The 18,780-nt window shown below is 41.3% G+C and overlaps 1 protein-coding gene across 12 annotated transcripts in view; it reads right to left on the reverse strand.

Moving 5' to 3' along the window:
* The window catches only part of LOC139156879 (dystonin-like), a 400,586-nt gene that overhangs the window by 151,422 nt on the left and 230,384 nt on the right, over positions 1-18,780 (reverse strand). For all 12 annotated transcript variants that reach the window (XM_070733016.1, XM_070733011.1, XM_070733010.1 and 9 more), the window contains 8 exons: positions 18,267-18,475; positions 15,883-16,200; positions 14,853-15,019; positions 13,115-13,271; positions 11,323-11,446; positions 7,167-7,235; positions 5,420-5,655; positions 4,258-4,387 (listed from right to left, as the gene is read on the reverse strand). In XM_070733016.1, coding sequence (XP_070589117.1) covers positions 4,258-4,387; positions 5,420-5,655; positions 7,167-7,235; positions 11,323-11,446; positions 13,115-13,271; positions 14,853-15,019; positions 15,883-16,200; positions 18,267-18,475 — 1,410 coding nt within the window. The remainder of the gene's footprint in view (positions 1-4,257; positions 4,388-5,419; positions 5,656-7,166; positions 7,236-11,322; positions 11,447-13,114; positions 13,272-14,852; positions 15,020-15,882; positions 16,201-18,266; positions 18,476-18,780) is intronic.

Genomic DNA, 18,780 nt, shown 5'->3' on the forward strand with positions numbered 1-18,780 from the left:
AAGGAAAGAAAGAAAGAAAGAAAGAAAGGGGGAAGGGACAGGAACAGAGGAAGGAAGCAAGGAAACTTATGAAAGGGGAGAGTAAGAGAGGAAGGACTGAAGGAAGGGAGGGAGGGAAGAAGGTAGGAAGGAGAAAGAAAAGAAGAAATAGAGGAAGGGAAGGTAAAAGAGAGAAAGAAAAAGCAAGAAAGAAAGCAAGAAAGAGAGAAAGAAAGAATGAAAGAGAAATAAAAATAGAGAGGGGGAATGAAAGAAATGGAAGGAGGGAAGGAAGGAGGGAAGGAAGGAGAGAAAGCAAGAGAAAGAAAGAAAGCAAGAGAAAGAAAAAAGAATGAAAGAGCAAGAGAGCAAGAGAGAAAGAGAAAGAGAGAAAGAAAGAAAGAAAGAAAGAAAGGCAACTTCAAAGAAAGGCTCACTGAGCATCTCTCACTCTCTCTCTCTTTCTATCCCTCTTTCTTTCCCTCTCTTCCTTTCTATCTCTCCTCTTCCTTTCTCTCTCCTCTCTCTCTCCCTCTCTTTCTACCCTCCTTTCTCTTCCTTCCTTCTCTCCCTCCCTCCCCTCCCTCCCTCCTTCCTTCCTCTCCATTTCTCTTTCCCTCCCTCTCTTTCCCTTTTCTTTCTTTTGGTCCACTTCTCTCTCTCTCCGCTTCTCCACTTGCCTCCCCCTCGCGCCTCGCCCTTCCCACCCGGCCACCCGCGCGCGCTTACCAGCAGCAGGAATTCAAGTAAGCCCAAAAGAAGCCATAGGCTCCGGGCGGCGTTCATGGCCCCCCCGAACCCCCAGCCCAGCTGGAGCTCCCTCTCGCCGCCGCCATCTCCCTGCGACTGCCTGCGGCCGCTGCAGCCCCCCCTCCCACCGGGCCACAAAGGACATTTGCCGCCGATGCCAGTGAAGCTTCAGCTGGGCGGGGCGCTGCCGGTACTTCCCTCCTGGGGCTCCCGCTCGCAGCTGTCCCCCGGCTTCTGCTCGATGCCGCGGTTTTCGGCGCTGTCCTGCTGTGCCCCAAAGACGGAAGGCGGGAAAAAGGCGAGAAGAATTGAGCTCTCCTTCTTCCTGCCTTCCGTCTTTGGGGCCCAGCAGGACAGCGCCGAAAACCGTGGCATCGAGCAGGAGCCAGGGGACAGCTGCGAGCGGGAGCTCAGTGCTAGGAGCCCTGTCTGCGAGCCAGATACGGCCATCAAAAGAGCCATATCTGGCTCGCGAGCCATAGGTTCCCGACCCCTGGATTAGCTAGTACAAGGAATCCTCGATTTATAACAGTTCATTTAGTGACCGCTTAAAATTGCAACGGCACTGAAAAAAGTAACTTATGACCATTTTTTACATTTATGACCATTGCAGCATCCCATGGTCACATGTTTTACATTTAGATACTTGACAACTAACTCACATTTATGGCTGTTGCCAGGTCCCGGGGTCATGGGATCCCCTTTTGCAACCTTCTGACAAACAAAATCAGTTGGGAAGTCGGATTCACTTTACTAAGTTAACAACTGCAGCAATTAACTTAACAAATGTGGCAAGAAAGTTCATAAACTGGGGAAAAACTCACTTAAAGGATTTTTCACTTGGCAACATAAATTTTGGGTTCCTTTCTGGGCATAAGTTGAGGACTTCCTCCTTTTGTTGGAAAAGGATTGGGATTGTGTTGTGATGCAAGGATTGGGATTGTGTTGTGATGCAAGGATTGGGATTGTGTTGTGATGCTTAAGCATCATTCTGATGCGTTTTAGGGACACCGCTGAGTTTTGCTGAAATCTGTGCATGGAGTAGAGGAATACTTTACACAGAAAAGGATGGAGCTAATTCTCCATGTGAATTAGCTCCATGTCTGCCTGTCATTCATTCATTCATTCATTTTCTCTCTCTCTCCCTCTCCCTCCTTCTCTCTCTCTCTCCCTCTCTCTCTCTTTCTTTCTATGCCGCCCTTCTCCTGAGTCTCAGAGCGGCTTACAACAAAACAAATACAATATGTGAGAAATCTAACATTTAATACACTAAAAACATCAAATCTAAAACATGTAAAAAACCTAAGAAATATCCCATTCTAAACCATTAAAACTAATCATTCATGTTTCATACTAACATACTTTTATCAATTCAATCATAGGCTGGGATAGATATTAAAATTCAATGATCCCAGGCCTGTGGGCAAAGGTACGTTTTTAAAGCTTTACAAAAGGCTGGGGGGGGGCCAGTACAAATCTCCAGGGGGGAGTTGATTCCAGAGGGCCGGGGCTGCTACAGAGAAGGCTCTTCTCCTAGGCCCTGCCCGGTGGCATTGCCTGGGTGACGGGACGAGACCTGGAGAAGTCTGACTCTATGGAACCTGACCAGCCACTGGGATATGTGAGGCAGAAAACGGTCCTGCAAGTAATCTGGTCCAATGCCATTTAGGGCTTTATAGGTCATAACCAACACTTTGAATTGCGTTCGGAGACCAATTAGCAACTAATGCAGCTTGCGGAGTGCTGGAGAAACATGAGTGTATCTCAGGAGGCCCATGACTGCTTGCGCAGCTGCATTTTGCACCATCTGTAATCTCCGAACATTCCTCAAAGGTAGACCCATGTAGAAAGCATTACAGTAGTCGAACATCAAGATGATACGGGCATGAGTGACTGTGAGAAGCATAGAAACATAGAAGACTGACGGCATAAAAAGACCTCATGATCCATCTCGTCTGCCCTTATACTATTTCCTGTATTTTATCTTAGGATGGATATATGTTTATCCCAGGCATGTTTAAATTCAGTTACTGTGGATTTATCTACCACGTCTGCTGGAAGTTTGTTCCAAGGATCTACTACTCTTTCAGTAAAATAATATTTTCTCAAGTTGCTTTTGATCTTTCCCCCAACTAACTTCAGATTGTGTCCCCTTGTTCTTGTGTTCACTTTCCTATTAAAAACACTTCCCCCTCCTGGACCTTATTTAACCCTTTAACATATTTAAATGTTTCGATCATGTCCCCCCTTTCCCTTCTGTCCTCCAGACTATACAGATTGAGTTCATTAAGTCTTTCCTGATACGTTTTATGCTTAAGACCTTCCACCATTCTTGTAGCCCATCTTTGGACCCGTTCAATTTTGTCAATATCTTTTTGTAGGTGAGGTCTCCAGAATTGAACACAGTACTCCAAATGTGGTCTCACCAGCGCTCTATATAGTGGGATCACAATCTCCCTCTTCCTGCTTGTTATACCTCTAGCTATGCAGCCAAGCATCCTACTTACTTTCCCTACCGCTTGACTGCACTGTTCACCCATTTTGAGACTGTCAGAAATCACTACCCCTAAATCCTTTTCTTCTGAAGTTTTTGCTAACACAGAACTGCCAATACAATACTCAGATTGAGGATTCCTTTTTCCCAAGTGCATTATTTTACATTTGGAAACGTTTAGAAGAGACACCCTGTCCAAATAGGGTGGATGATGCAGCTTTTCTTTTTTTTAGTGTTATTAACAAAAGATATTTTTAGAAAATAGGGCATAACATATTTTACCCGAATTTAAAACAAAGTCTAATTGTATATGTAATCTCTGTCCATTTATATACTGCTGCGATGTCATTGTTCTTTTAGGCTGATCTGGTTATCTGCCTATGCCCTTTCCTTAACTTCTTTCACAATTTTTTAATATTATTGTTAGATATTTATAGCTTCCTGTCTGCAGGTTTGTATGGCAATGCTCACTACAATCAATGATGCAGAAGTTTAAAAGCATTTTTTAAAGTTCGACAATTCCTGGAGAGGTGGGAATGGGAGAATTGTTATGCACAACTTTTTTTGTCCAAACATGGTCAGATTCTCAATATCTGGCAAATATGTGTAAGAGGGATGTTTTGGAAAAATAGCCAAATGACATTAAACATGGAAAATCTATTACAGAATTTAAAAACAGCATGAAGAAACATAAAAAGACTGTTCCATACTAATTCTACAGTGCCAATGTCTTGATCTTGATTAAGCTGAAATAGCAGCAATAGCTGCTTAACCTTCAAATATTTTCATCTTAAATTAGTTAGCAAGTTTACACTCAAAAATGCATTGAACTGCAGTATATTCTGAAGTGCTATAGAAAGCTTCAACCTACACAAGAGTAAGTAGTATAACACATTACAGCTGTATAAATGATACTGTATTGCCAGAAACATTAATATACATGCAGGTAAATGACTGTTGAATTTAAATATATAGTACAAGCATATTAACTTTCAGATCTATCCAATGCTCACAGGGAGCAAAAAAGTTAATACCTATTTTCTCTAACATTTGTTTCCATTTTGGCACCTCAGAAGAATCAGGGTTTTTTCCCAGCAACTCTGTCACTTTGTCCTTCAGCTCTTGCACTTTACTCTCATTTTGCTTCAATTCTGTTTCAAACAGCTACAACCAACAAATGAACAAAAACACAAGTAAGTGTATAAAGCTTAAAAGTACATAAAATCCAGATTTTGCCTTCAATAGTGACCAGGTGGTCTCTTTTTCTGTTTACACAAATTTAATACTGTAATTCGGGCTGTTAAAAATGAAATTCTGATTGTACTAGGGATATAACTTTTTCATTGTTAATTTTTGGGATTTCTAAGACTGCTTAATCACCAAGCAGTAACTCCACTAATGTAGAAACATAGAAACATAGAAGACTGATGGCAGAAAAAGACCTCATGGTCCATCTAGTCTGCCCTTATACTATTTCCTGTATTTTATGTTACAATGGATATATGTTTATCCCAGGCATGTTTAAATTCAGTTACTGTAGATTTATCTACCACGTCTGCTGGAAGTTTGTTCCAAGGATCTACTACTCTTTCAGTGAAATAATATTTTCTCATGTTGCCTTTGATCTTTCCTCCAACTAACTTCAGATTGTGTCCCCTTGTTCCTGTGTTCACTTTCCTATTAAAAACACTTCCCCCCTGAATCTTATTTAACCCTTTAACATATTTAAATGTTTCGATCATGTCCCCCCTTTTCCTTCTGTCCTCCAGACTATACAGATTGAGTTCATTAAGTCTTTCCTGATACGTTTTATGCTTAAGACCTTCCACCATTCTTGTAGCCCGTCTTTGGACCCGTTCAATTTTGTCAATATCTTTTTGTAGGTGAGGTCTCCAGAACTGAACACAGTATTCCAAATGTGGTCTCACCAGCGCTCTATACAAATGTCCACAATGAGTCTTTGCAAAAATGTACGGCAGAATGGTCTTCTATATCAGAAGTCTCCAACCTTGGCAACCAACTTTATGACTTGTGGGCTTCAACTCCCAGAATTCTGGGAGTTGAAGTCCACAAGTGTTAAAGTTGCCAATATTGAGACCCCCATTCTATATTATTGACCTGATCTTTCCATAAATCTAAAAATTCACTCTACACATTAATTATTCTCCATAGATAAGTTTTGAAAATGGAAGTTACCTTATGCTGATCAACTTTTTCTTTAACTGTTTCACTGTCAAGTACAGTTGTTTCCCATTTGGCTGCAACAGTGTCCATTTTCTGTAGCCATTCCATCATTGAACTTGTTTCTTCTTGAATGTTTTGCATATTTAAAAGCATCGACTCCAATTCTGACCTTTTGTCCTTCAGTGTTGCACCCAAGTCATCATAACTCTGATTCACAGTTGACATGCTATTTTGAATCGTGGTCAGTTCTGTGAGAAAGGGAGTCCCACATGTATTTATCTTAAAAATTAAATTATGTAATATTTTGTCTGAAGACACAAGTACAATAAAAGATTTCAATTCCTATCTATACGCAAACACAAATTTGTGCATATTCCACTGATAGCTAAGTATGGATAATTAATAAATATTAAAAAATAGTTAGGAAAGAACTATTTTCGAAGCTGCAAACTGTTACTTGTATAAAGTCAAAATTGTGTAGGTATCTTGTTTTAGGATTCTGTTTTGTCAAATTTATGAAGAACAAAGGTATTTATACTTTTGATTTCTTGATATTTATACCATTTGATATATTTACACTGTTATTATGTTCCTAACATATTTTAGTTTGATTTAGCCAAGGATGATTGTGAGTGTCCAAATTGGATTGGATCATCTTTGTTTCTTCAAACCACAAACCTCAGTTAAAACAAATCCTATGAAGAAAACTTCCTATCTCATGTTTGAGTCCCCATAGTTCATTGCACAAACTTTTGAGTTATGTTGTTTAATCCTAACAGAAGCATTATGTACAGTGGTACCTCGGTTCTCGAATGCCTTGGTTGTCGTACATTTCGGATACCGAACAAAATTTTCAGCAAAAATTTCCTTCGGTATCTGAACAAAAATTCGGATACCGAACAGCCACAGAAAATTTTGTTAATTATCCGAAATGTTACCACCGGGGGTGGCTGCAATCCCGGCAGCTTTGGGAGGCTCCTTTCCTCAATGCTTCGTCTTGTTACCTGTAGGCAGCTGTACCAACTTTCTCGTTCCCGGCGGCAGCAGTGGCAGCGGCTTCCCTTCAAGGAGTAACAGCGCCAGGAACGTCACGTGATGAAGGGAAGCCACCAGAGCCATCTCAGCAGTTGCCGCCACTCCAGCAGCTTCCCTTCATTACATGACGTTCCCGGCGCTGTTGCTACTCGAAGGGAAGCTGCTGCCATTGCCACTGCCGGGAAGGAGAAAGTTGGTGCAGCTGGCTACAGGTAACAAGACGAAGCACTGAGGAAAGGAACCCCCCGAAGCTGCCGGGATTGCAGCCGCCCCCACCCTTCCTGCAGCTTGGAGAGCTTAGACTATAGAGCTCCTCAGATTTTTTATCCCATAGGAAATAAAGAAAATAGATTTAATTGGTTCCCAGTGAGTCAACAGGGGCTGGGAACCAATTAAATCCATTTCCATTATTTCCTATGGGATAAATTAATTCGGTACTCGACCAAATCGGTTCTCGACCACACTTCTGGAACGAATTGTGGTTGAGAACTGAAGTACCACTGTATATATGTAGAATTGGACTTGGTTTTCATGGACCAACATGACTGCTTTTTAATATTCATGGACAAGACAAATTTGGAATTCTGAATTTTGCCCTGATTCTTAAATAATGATAACCTCTAAGCAAATTATGGGATTTCAAGAAATCCATTAAGGGCGCAAGTTAAGATTACGATAACATTCTAGTATAAATCTAGATGAAATACAATTAAGTGGTGCTCACCTTTGTTTGTCATAAAACCCTGATTACCAGTAGCAGCTTCATCTCCATTCAGTATTGCCCCAGGTACATCTAAAAAAATGAAAAACCAAGATTCAGAGTTATTTAAATAATTCTAAACTTCTTTTTCATCAGATATATAAGAACTAGACTAGATTTAACATGGAAACATAAATGACCACATTCATTTATTTCAATTATCTTAATTAAAGGTAATATATATTTGATTAGGAGTACAATACCAATAGAAAGGAACCCTCCATTTTCCTCTATCCTATTTTCCTAATGGGAAAAATGGTCAGAAATCATGGAGAGAAAAATGTTAATTTCCCTCCTTAGATAGTCTTTAACTTTTACAATAGATCCAGTGATGGGCCCCACCTGGTCCAGTCAACGAAGCAGTGGAAGTGATGTGCCGGTGCCTGGAGGCTGTTGGGGCCTGGATGGGTGTCAACAAACTCAAACTCAACCCAGACAAGACGGAGTGGCTGTGGGTTTTGCCTCCCAAGGACAATTCTATCTGTCCGTCCATTACCCTGGGGGGGGAATTATTGACCCCCTCAGAGAGGGTCCGCAACTTGGGCGTCCTCCTCGATCCACAGCTCACATTAGAAAAACACCTTTCAGCTGTGGCGAGGGGGGCGTTTGCCCAGGTTCGCCTGGTGCGCCAGTTGCGGCCCTATTTGGACCGGGAGTCATTGCTCACAGTCACTCATGCCCTCATCACCTCGAGGCTCGACTACTGTAATGCTCTCTACATGGGGCTACCTTTGAAAAGTGTTCGGAAACTTCAGATCGTGCAGAATGCAGCTGCGAGAGCAATTATGGGCTTCTCCAAGTATGCCCATATCACTCCAACACTCCGCAGTCTGCATTGGCTGCCAATCAGTTTCCGGTCACAATTCAAAGTGTTGGTTATGACCTATAAAGCCCTTCATGGCACCGGACCAGAATATCTTCGGGACCGCCTCCTGCCGCACGAATCCCAGCGACCGGTTAGGTCCCACAGAGTTGGCCTTCTCCAGGTCCCGTCGACTAAACAATGTCGTCTGGCGGGACCCAGGGGAAGAGCCTTCTCTGTGGGGGCCCCGACCCTCTGGAACCAGCTCCCCCCTGAGATTAGGATTGCCCCCACCCTCCCTGCCTTTCGTAAACTCCTTAAGACCCACCTTTGCCGTCAGGCATGGGGGAACTAAAACACCTCCCCCTTGCCCATGTTGTTTTGTTGATTGATTGACTGTGTGCCTGTTTTTTATATATACTGTTTTTATGAGATTATTAATTTAAATTGTAACTAGATGGGTGGGCATTGGATTTGGTATTATGTACTGTACTGTTTTTTATTATTGTTGTGAGCCGCCCCGAGTTTGCGGAGAGGGGCGGCATATAAATCCAATAAACCTAACCTAACCTAACCTAATCCATTAGGACTTTTTAGTGGGCTCTGGAGTTCAGCACAGGCGGGCATGCACCTGAAGCGAAATCTTGCAACTGGATTCTTCCGCGGGGGAGATTTTGGCAATTTTTCCTCTCTTTTTTGCTTCTGTACATGCACATGTGCAGAAGCAAAAAAAGGTGAACATTGCCTCTCTAGAAATCTCCTGGGAGGAAACAGGGCCTCCACCCTCCCTGTGGTTTCCCCAATCGCACACATTATTTGCTTTTACATTGATTCCTATGGGAAAAAGTGCTTCTTCTTACAAACATTTCTACTTAAGGACTTGGTCATGGAACGAATTAAGTTCGTACGTAGAGGTACCACTGTATTTGCTGCTGGAAAGCAGATAGCAAACGCTTCTTTCCTCTTTTAGAATACAGTACTACAATTCAGCATATAAATAAAAAGTCAACCCTTCACTTGTTTGCTCTGGGCCATCTGTTCTAATTTCCGAAACAATGAGAAATGCTCTGAACGGCTAGGTTGAAAAATTGAAACCATGACTTAGCAAGCACCACTCTATAACTGTGCAAAGGGATCCTAAATATTGTTTGAGATCATTTTAGGGCAAATGACATGTGACGTAAGAGGCAACCCCAACTTTAATTTTAGCACAATCATCACATTATTATGCGATTAGTAAATTTCTAAATCAGAAAACTGGTTTCAAAAATGCTGACTTTGAGCTGGGCCAAAGCCAACTTGATGATGCATTAAAATATCAATTATTTATGACAGAAATAGGAGCTCTTACTAGTATCTATTGCTTTTCTTTATAAGCAAGATTGCAAAAAATGATTATTTAATGGAACAGAATTAATTGGAGCCTTGGAAAAGGCCAGGTTTTTTACTTCTCACTAGCAGCTGGGAAGTGAGCAATAGTCCAATGGCAGCTAGAACATAAGCAGATGAAGTAAGTCAATTAAGTAAGTGAGATATTTTCATAATACAGTAAGATCTTCCTATATTTCAGTGTTTCTCAACCTTGACAACTTGAAGATATCTGGACTTCAACTCCCAGAATTCCCCAGCCAGCATTCTTGGGCTGGGGAATTCTGAGAGTTGAAGTCCAAATATCTTCAAGTTGCCAAGGTTGGGAAACACTGCTATATTTTACCCTGTGGCAGAATTCTCATTAACGCATCAGCCACTAATGTTCCACTTTTCAAAGTAAATCTAATACAGAGGTAAGCAGCCTTTTCGACAGATTTTTGCTTAAATAGCATTTCTTTTACCATGAATTAACAGATCCATGTGGTCTCTATTCTAACCTTGTCTGAACAGCATCTTTGGCCCTGGTTTTCTCCATCAGACCTTGGATTAAGGTCAATGGTGGGCTGCTTGTGTTGTGGGAATGTTTTATGTTAAAGAATCCACGAGTTTATTTTACTCTTGCTAGAAGTTCATCTCTCTTTTATGTTTTGTATTATTTCAAACTGTTTAGTGCTCAGAATCCAGCGGTGGGTTGTTCCCGTTTCTAAGAACTGGTAGGACTGGTGGCAGGAGGCTTCATCCATCCACCTGGGACTGGTAGTAAAGGGTTTTAGAACCCACTACTGTCAGAGTCATTATGGCGTCAGAAGATCTTACAAATTTTATAGCCTGATAGTTAGACTGCTACTGTTACCAATGGTGAATAATACTAGATTTCTATTTCTTCTTCCTCTTCTTCTGTTTTCTTTACAAAAGTCTGCATTAGGAGTTGACAATATATTTTTTAAGTGCTGTAATTTAGAAAGATTAGATTTGGCTATTTTTCTCCTCCTCAAGAAAGATTTTCAAAGTACACAGTACATTCAGATGCAGTGTTTTAAAGCCAGTAGTATCATGGAACAAAATGTACAGACTGTGGAAAGTTTTGGGTTGAGCTCCCCAAGAGTACTTCAGAGTAAGAAAAGGCTCCTGTTAGCACCCTCAATATATTCTGGCAGTGAGGCAGAAAAATCTTACCCTTACAGAATAGTGCATCAAGTAATTAAGATATACTACATTCAATATCATCAAAATCAGATACCTAAAGTAGCAGCCTGTCTACCTAATACTAGCACCAATTCAGTGTATTTTAAGCTATCATAGCTGTCCTGATCACTACACAGTGGATGCATTAGCCATGTGCGAGTGTCACTTCTGTGAACTGCATCCTAGTCTCTTTATTGAGCCTAAAGACCCTGTGAGAGCATCACCTGATGAAGCAGGCCTGTAGGAACAAGGTGGTCAGAATTATAGTATGTACTGTGGTAAGCAGGCAACATCACTTCATTGATTGAGAACCTGAATGATTTGCATTGAGTATTAGGCTACATAATGCAATAAAGAATATGGACATAAAAATGAATCAGTGGTACATTTCCTTAATCCATTCTGTGCATTAGCACAATTAAATATTAAGTAAGATTTAGACTTGCAACTTTTAGGGTAAACAAAATGATTGTTTACCACCACCCCAATAAATATAGAAATGGTTTTGGAGAGTACGATGTGGTTTTATTAATAATTTTACTCCTACGGAGAGGGGTGGCATATAAATCCAATCAATCAATCAATCAATCAATCAATAAATAAATAAATAAATAACATGACTGTTCAACATTGGTTTTTCCCCCCAATAAATCTAGCAATGATTTGGAGAGTATTTCTTAAAACAATGCATTTTATTAATCATGTTATACATTATTTCAAATGTATCAAATGTTCAGAATTACGCTTATCCAGCCAACGTACCTGACTTTACTCCCCATGACTTTGCAGTGGAAGTAACAGCAACAATTAGGTTACACAAAGCTGTTCCTCTGCTATTCATTTTCTTAAGATCAGGTGCCTTTGCATTCCATTCATCTTCCAAATCCTAAGGAATGAACACACTATTATTCTCAATATTAACTTCAATTATCATTTGGAGAGAGCATATTTACACAGAGGTATCAAACTCGATTTTATTGAGGACTGCATCAGGATTGGGTTCAGTATTGGGTTCCTAGCGGTGGGAGGGCGGGGACTGCGTTATGGTAGTAAAAATGGAGCTGCGCGCATGGGTGACGGGTGACGGGCAGGCGCACATGTCGGAGCAAGATTTGGGTTCTGCACATGGGCAGGAAGCGAAATCGTGTGATTTCGGCAATTTTTGACGAAATCTAGCGCACCAGCACGTCTTTTCACAAGATTTGCTTCTTAAGCATGTGCAAAAGTCAAATCTCGCTCCAACGCCCGCCGGTCACCTGGGAATTGCACCGGTAGTGGAGGTAAGCAGGAACCCCTGACTGATTATGTTTGATGTCAAGGGTTGGGGTGGGTGTGGCCAGCTTGTCATCACTCGTGCCAGCGAAAATGGGCTCCTGAGCTCAGTTTTCAGATGTGACAGCCCCTGCCACCCTCTGTCCTGTTTTTGCTGGCCGAGGGCGGCAGGAGGCTACCACGGCTAAAAATGGAGCTCGTGAGGGCTGCACATGGCCTTCCCAAGCTCCATTTTCACTAACAGAGGCACCACGAGCCGGTCCTTTGCTGTTTCTAGGGTGGTCCCGTGGGCCAGATCTAAGCACAGCACATGCCGAATCAGGGCCCTGAGCCTGGAATTCGACACCCCTGCTCTAAAGGACTTAATATGACTAAATATGCTTTTCTCATATCTTATTTTATCCATTATGATAGATCTAATATCATGGGTCATATACAATCTATACTAAAGAATTAACCTTACAAATATCAGAACTCAAACTTCCTCTGAAATTCTGCAGTGTGTATTAATTACAGAAAGTTTATTAGCTAAGTAGAAGCTGGTGACCAAAGGAGAAAGTGGCAGAGACATATAGATAATCCTCGACCTACAACAGTTCATTTAGTGACTGTTCAGTAACAACAGCAATGAAAAAAGTACCATTCACACTTATGATCCTAGCAGCAACCCCATGGTCATTTGATTTCCATTTGACAATTGAGTCACAATCTATGATGGTTGTCGTGTGCAGGGCCTTTCGTGACCTTCTGACAAACAAAGTCAATGAGGAAACCAGATTCACTTAAACAACTGTGTTACTAATTTAACAGCTGCAGTGGTTCACCCAACAAATCTGGCAAGAAAGGCCAAAACTCACTTAATAAATTTCTCACTTAGCAACATAAATGTTGGGCTCAATTGTGGTCCTAAATCTAAGACTACCTGTACACTGCACCTTGTCCCACTTCTCTCTTGAAGCACAGCAGTATTTGTTTTAATCAAAACACAGAACTCTTGGAAGAACGTATGTTTATTTCAGGTTTGAAATCACACATATTTTCCGTTTTATCTATGCTTCCATTATACAAATAAACTTTTGCAGATAATGAGTGGCTCTTTCCTTAATTAATGCATAGGAAAATCCTTGCACATGCTACACAGGTTTTAATCCATTCTGGCCTGCATTAAATGAGCAACGATAGTGTTTTTGCAGCCCCTTCAGCTCAGAGACCATTGTTTAATTAATGGACATAAAAATCCTTGTCTGGAAGTACTGCCAGTAAAGACAAACACGTTTCATACCTTGGTGCTTTGCAAATGTTTCTTTAAGCTATCAGTATTTAAAGAGGGCTGCGTAGGGGGAATTCTTTCTGTCGTTTCGTCCATCCATTTCTTCAGAGACTCAACGTAACCCCTGAATGCATCAATTTGTTGTTGGCAAGAGGAGACATCCTTCTCTCTATAAAATTATAAACAGAAAGAATGATTTGGGGAAGTTATGGCCTCCCTGAGCTCAGAATTAAATATGTAGTACAGTACTTTCCTAAGTTAAACCAGTTGTAAAAGCTGTTTTCAGAGTGCCGAGATATATATGTGTGTGTGTGTGTGTGTGTGTGTATAGATTGTTCTGAGTTCGGGTTTTGCCCCGTGTAATATTTTGAGTGTCTATGCGACGTTTCGGTGAAATCACATTCACCATCATCTGGCTGAAGTTGTAAGCTTCGTGCTGCTGTAAATATAGTTTGTTTGCAACTGCTATTTGTTCCTTATAAATAGTTGTGGGGGTGGAGATTTGGTTTGAATCTAGCAAATAGATTGGGTGGCTATGTTTTAATGATTTGATTGGTTGGTGGAATCACATTTAGTTGAAGGATTGACATGGTGATGATTATGATATGTTTTTTTGTTTAAGGCTGGTTTCCAAATTTCTGGTAGGCGGGATTCTTAAAATTTGTCTCTTGATAAACCTGTATGTGGGGTCAAGAAGCAACATTGAGACCTGGACAAGGAACCACTGATGGGTTCAAAATTGAGAAAGGAGTTCGGCAAGGCTGTATACTGTCATTCTGCCTATTTAATTTATACGCAGAGCACATCACGAGAAAGGCGAGGCTAGATGAATCACAAATTGGAATTAAGGTTGCTGGGAGAAATACCAACAACCTCAGATATGCAGATGATATCACTCTAAAGGCAGAAAGTGAAGAGGAACTAAAGAGCCTCTTGATGTGGGTGAAGGAGGAGACTGCAAACGTCGGCTTGAAACTCAACATTAAGAAAAGAAAAATTGAGAGTGCATCCGGCCCTCTCAATTCCTGGCAAATAGGTGGGGAAGAAATGGAGGTAGTGACAGGTTTGTTTGTCTGTCTGTCTGTCTGTCTGTCTGTCTGTCTATCTATCTATTGGATTTGTATGCCGCCCCTCTCCAAGATCACCACAGTGAGGGACTACAGCCAGAAATTAAAAGATGCTTGTTCCTGGGGAGGAAAGCTATGACAAATCTAAACGGCATACTAAAAAGTGCCAACAAAAGTGTGTATAGTCAAGGCTATGTACAGCTGTGAAAAGACCCTAAGAGGAGCTGAGTGCCTAAGAATTGAGGCCTTTGAACTATGGTGCTAGGGAAGACTCATGCGAGTCTTTTGGACTGCAAGGCGATCAAACCAAGTCAGTCCTAGAGGAGATCAACCCTGACTGCTCTGTAGAAGGCCAGACCCTGAAGATGAAACTCAAATACTTTGGCCACCTAATGAGAAGGACTTACTAGATAAGAGCCTAAAGCTGGGAAAGATTGAGGGCAAAAGAAGAATGGGACGACAGAGAATGAGGTGGCTGGATGGAGTCATTGAAGTAGTAGGCCTCAGCTTAAATGGAGTCCAGAGGATGGTGGAAGATAGGAAGGCCTGGAGAAAAGTTGTCCATGGGGTTGCGATGGGTCGGAAACGACTTCACAACTAACAACAAACCTTTTGACAGCCTTGCTGTTATCATGAAACCATTACCTCCCCTCTCCATTCTAAAATTCAGTGACTATACTCACTTTTCTTGTATCATCTCTTCCATGTCCTTGAATTTCTTTGTCAAGACATTTACTTTTTCTAACACTAATGACTTGTCTCCCGGTAGAGCATGAGTAGAAAGTTCTTCAATGAGGTGTTGCAAAACTTCAAGATCTTTCTTCTGCTCCATCAGTTCTGTGTTGGTTTCCTACAAAATGAAGAAAGAAAGTGACTGCTTTCTACCTGACTGGATAAACCTAAGATTCAACGTTTAGTCCTTGAACTTAACAGTTTCCGTTATCGTTTTAGAACGGATGGTTACTTCACAAATGCGCTACTCAGTAAATGTCAGAAAAGCACTTCACAAGTGTTCTGTCTGGGTCACTCCGGAAGCCAAGACCAACCCAAAAAGAGAAGCCAGACACACCGGTAAAAGGCAAAGGCAGTTTATAAAATTCAAGAAAAACACAGGTAACAGAAAATGTCCTTACAAACAGGAAAACGCTGGAACTTCAAATATATACACGAAGGCAATAGTCCATGCAGCAATACAGGATTCTTGCTGCCAAGACGAGGCTGTAGATAGCAGACCTACACCTCCTACGGGTCTTCCAAACTGTTGGGCCACAAGCCAGGAACAGAGACGTCGAGAACAAAGCAGGTCACCGTAACTCCAACTGATAACACTCCACATGGCTTCAAGGGCTTGCCTGCCTTTTAAACCCTGCTAAGGAGGACCACACCCAAGCCCAGCTGTTCCTAATTCAGTGCTGATAATACTTCTTTAATTGCTCCTTTCTTTGATCTGAACGTCTGTCGCAAGTCAATGACGGCTTGTGCTTCATCACCTAATGACTCCAAGCTACTGGCTGGGGAGAGCGCCCCCCCCCCCGGGCTCTCATGCTGTTCTCCTTCGTCCCATTCCTGACTTTCCTCTCCCCCGTCCGACTGCTCAGCCCCCTCCTCTTCGCTGTCCTCCTCCTCCGGGCATGGAGCCAGCAGAGACACACCTGGTCCCTGAGCAGCCTCAGGCTGAACCACAACAACAAGATTTGAAAAAATACACTGTACCTGCACACAAAGGGACATTTCAGCCACGTCCTTTCCTGGAATATCAGCCTCATTGAGGGCTTGAGCTTTCTTGTCGAAAAATGACTGAAGTTTATCAGAGAGGCACTCAAACAACTCTACTCTGGTCTTCAACTTTTCCATGTCTTCTAATTTCTTCTTGTGTTTATTATGAGCTTCGCAAAACCTTTTGGAAAGCTCGTTCAATTTAGCCTCTAAAGAAGATGCGGTTGAGGGATCTGCAGTTTCCATGAATTTCTTCATTTTTTCTTTCATGGCGTTTAGGCTGCTCTGACGGCCTACAATGTCTTGTTCTAATGCCTGGAATAAAATTGTTTCAGAAAATGTCCAAGATAAACATACGTGTGTATTTATTATGCATGAATAAGCACAAATGACTGACTGACTTCTAAAGTCACCTATTTCAGCAGTTCAGTACACATTGAGATGTGAAATGTTGGTAAAGTATGAGGTCGCCCAGAAAGTAATGCACCACATTTTTTTTTCAGTCTACACTAATGGTACAAATGGGAAACTTTAGATATACATTATTTGAATTGTCAAGAGCGTGTGTTTTTGCATTTCTTCAGACAGATAGCGTAGCTGCAGCGTTTCGAAATGGCGTCTGTAAGTAATATACCTTACAAGCAGCGTGTCGTCATTGAATTTCTCACTGCAGAGAAAGAAACTGTTGGGAACATTCACAAATGTTTGTGTACAGTTTATGGAGAATCTGGAGTCGACAGAAGTACGGTTAGTCGCTGGGCACAGAAGATGAGGGTAAAGAGGTGATTTGCACAGTGCAGAAATGGCTTTGTGACCAGAACAAGGAGTGGTCCAACAGGGCATACACACCCTTGTGTCTTGCTGGAGGAAGGCAATAGAACAGGATGGAGATTACGTGGATAAATGGAGAGTGTAGAAGAAACATCATTCTTTCTTGTGTGTAAGTTTCATTATGTTCAATAAATAATTGTTGAAGAAAAAAAATGTGGTGCATTACTTTCTGGGCGACCCTCGTATATCTTTGCTTTTGTTCATCAATATTGAATTTATGTTAATGTTAGGATTTGTAAGGATTTGCATAGAAACATCTCACTTTGAGATATTTATTAGAATATCATTAGAATATACATGTACGATAAGCCCCAAAAAGAAGAACTGGGTGGCCGCACATAATAATTCTGGCTCTAGGGATGGCGCTCATCTCTGTTTCTAAGCTGAAGAGCCAGCGCTGTCCAAAGTCGTCTATGTGGTCATGTGACCGGCATGACTGAACACCAAAGGCACACGGAGTACTGTTACCTTCCTACCAAAGTGGTCCCTGTTTTTCTACTTGTATTTTTACGTGCTTTCTATCTGCTAGGTTGGCAGAATCTGGGACAAGTAATGGGAGCTCACCCCGTTACACGATGCTAGAGATTCGAACCACTGAACTGCAGACCTCCTGATTGACAAGCTGAGTGTGCCATTGAGCCACAGTGTCCCATAATAACTATAGTTTTCCCCTAAAATAGCTTGTTTAATGAACTATATTATCCTAGTTCACACACAAGGTTAAATCATAAACCATGCCTAATCATGCCTAATCGTCAATATCGTGAGAAAATATTATTTTACTGAAAGAGTAGTAGATGCTTGGAACAAATTTCCAGCAGACGTGGCTGGTAAGTCCACACTAACTGAATTTAAACATGCCTGGGATAAACATATGCCCATCCTAAGATAAAATACAGGAAATAGTGTAAGGGCAGACTAGATGGACCATGAGATCTTTTTCTGCCGTCAATCTTCTATGTTTCTATCGTCCCACAGAGTTGGCCTTCTCCGGGTCCCGTCGACTAAGCAATGTCGTTTGGGGGGACTCAGGAGAAGAGCCTTCTCTGTGGCGGCCCCGACCCTCTGGAACCAGCTCCCCCCAGATATCAGAGTTGCCCCCACCCTCCTTATCTTTCGCAAGCTCCTTAAAACACACCTCTGTTGTCAGGCATGGGGGAATTGAAATTTCTCTTCCCCCCTAGGCTTATAGAATTTATACATGGTATGCTTGTATGTATGAGTGGTTTTTTAAATTGGGTTTTTTTAGATTGTTTTTAATATTAGATTTGTTTACATTGTCTTTTTATATTGTTGTTAGCCGCCCCGAGTCTTCGGAGAGGGGCAGCATACAAATCTAATAAATAATAATAATAATAATAATCTGCAATAGCTGGAACCACAAATCACCCAAAGACAAAAATCAAACAAACTTTACTATGGTTTGGTACTGGGCAGTTTTGAAGCATATTTGATTCTTCTTCTTTCCATGCTATTCAAATCATTCCCTTCTCCTAGAATTAGGTTTCTCCTATTAGAAAAAGAATTGGTTCCATTAAAGTTCTACTTACCATATTTTTGCTAATGGCATCTTCAATAGCAGCAGAGTTTAAAGGCACTTGATCGTGCACCTCAAGGTTCTTCTCAACACCATCCATCCAATCTAGCATTTCATCTAATCCATCCTGAACACTTAATGAACGAGTCAAGGTTATTTGGAGCTTTTCATTACGATTGTTCACTGCTTTAGATAACTGGTTATACTTATCTACAATAGTGTCTGAAAAGAAAAAAAAAGTCTGTTGGATTGGGGCAGTAGATGTGAGTAGACACACACACACACACAAAGAGTTCATGGTGAGAAACCTTCTATGGAATTATATCTTTCTATAAAATTCTATTAAACAATCCAGCAGAATTTAATTCTAAAGGAAGTTTGACAATCTGAATGTGACTTCTAAATATCCTTTAGTAATAAGATCAGTCTACAGAAGTCCTCAAGAAGAAATCTGTATGTAAACTTTGTTTTATCATAATCAGAATACAAGCTTAAAATTGAAATGGCTTATCATTTAAGTTTCCATT

Source organism: Erythrolamprus reginae, chromosome 1, assembly GCF_031021105.1.
Source record: "Erythrolamprus reginae isolate rEryReg1 chromosome 1, rEryReg1.hap1, whole genome shotgun sequence".
NCBI classification, from domain to species: domain Eukaryota; kingdom Metazoa; phylum Chordata; class Lepidosauria; order Squamata; family Dipsadidae; genus Erythrolamprus; species Erythrolamprus reginae.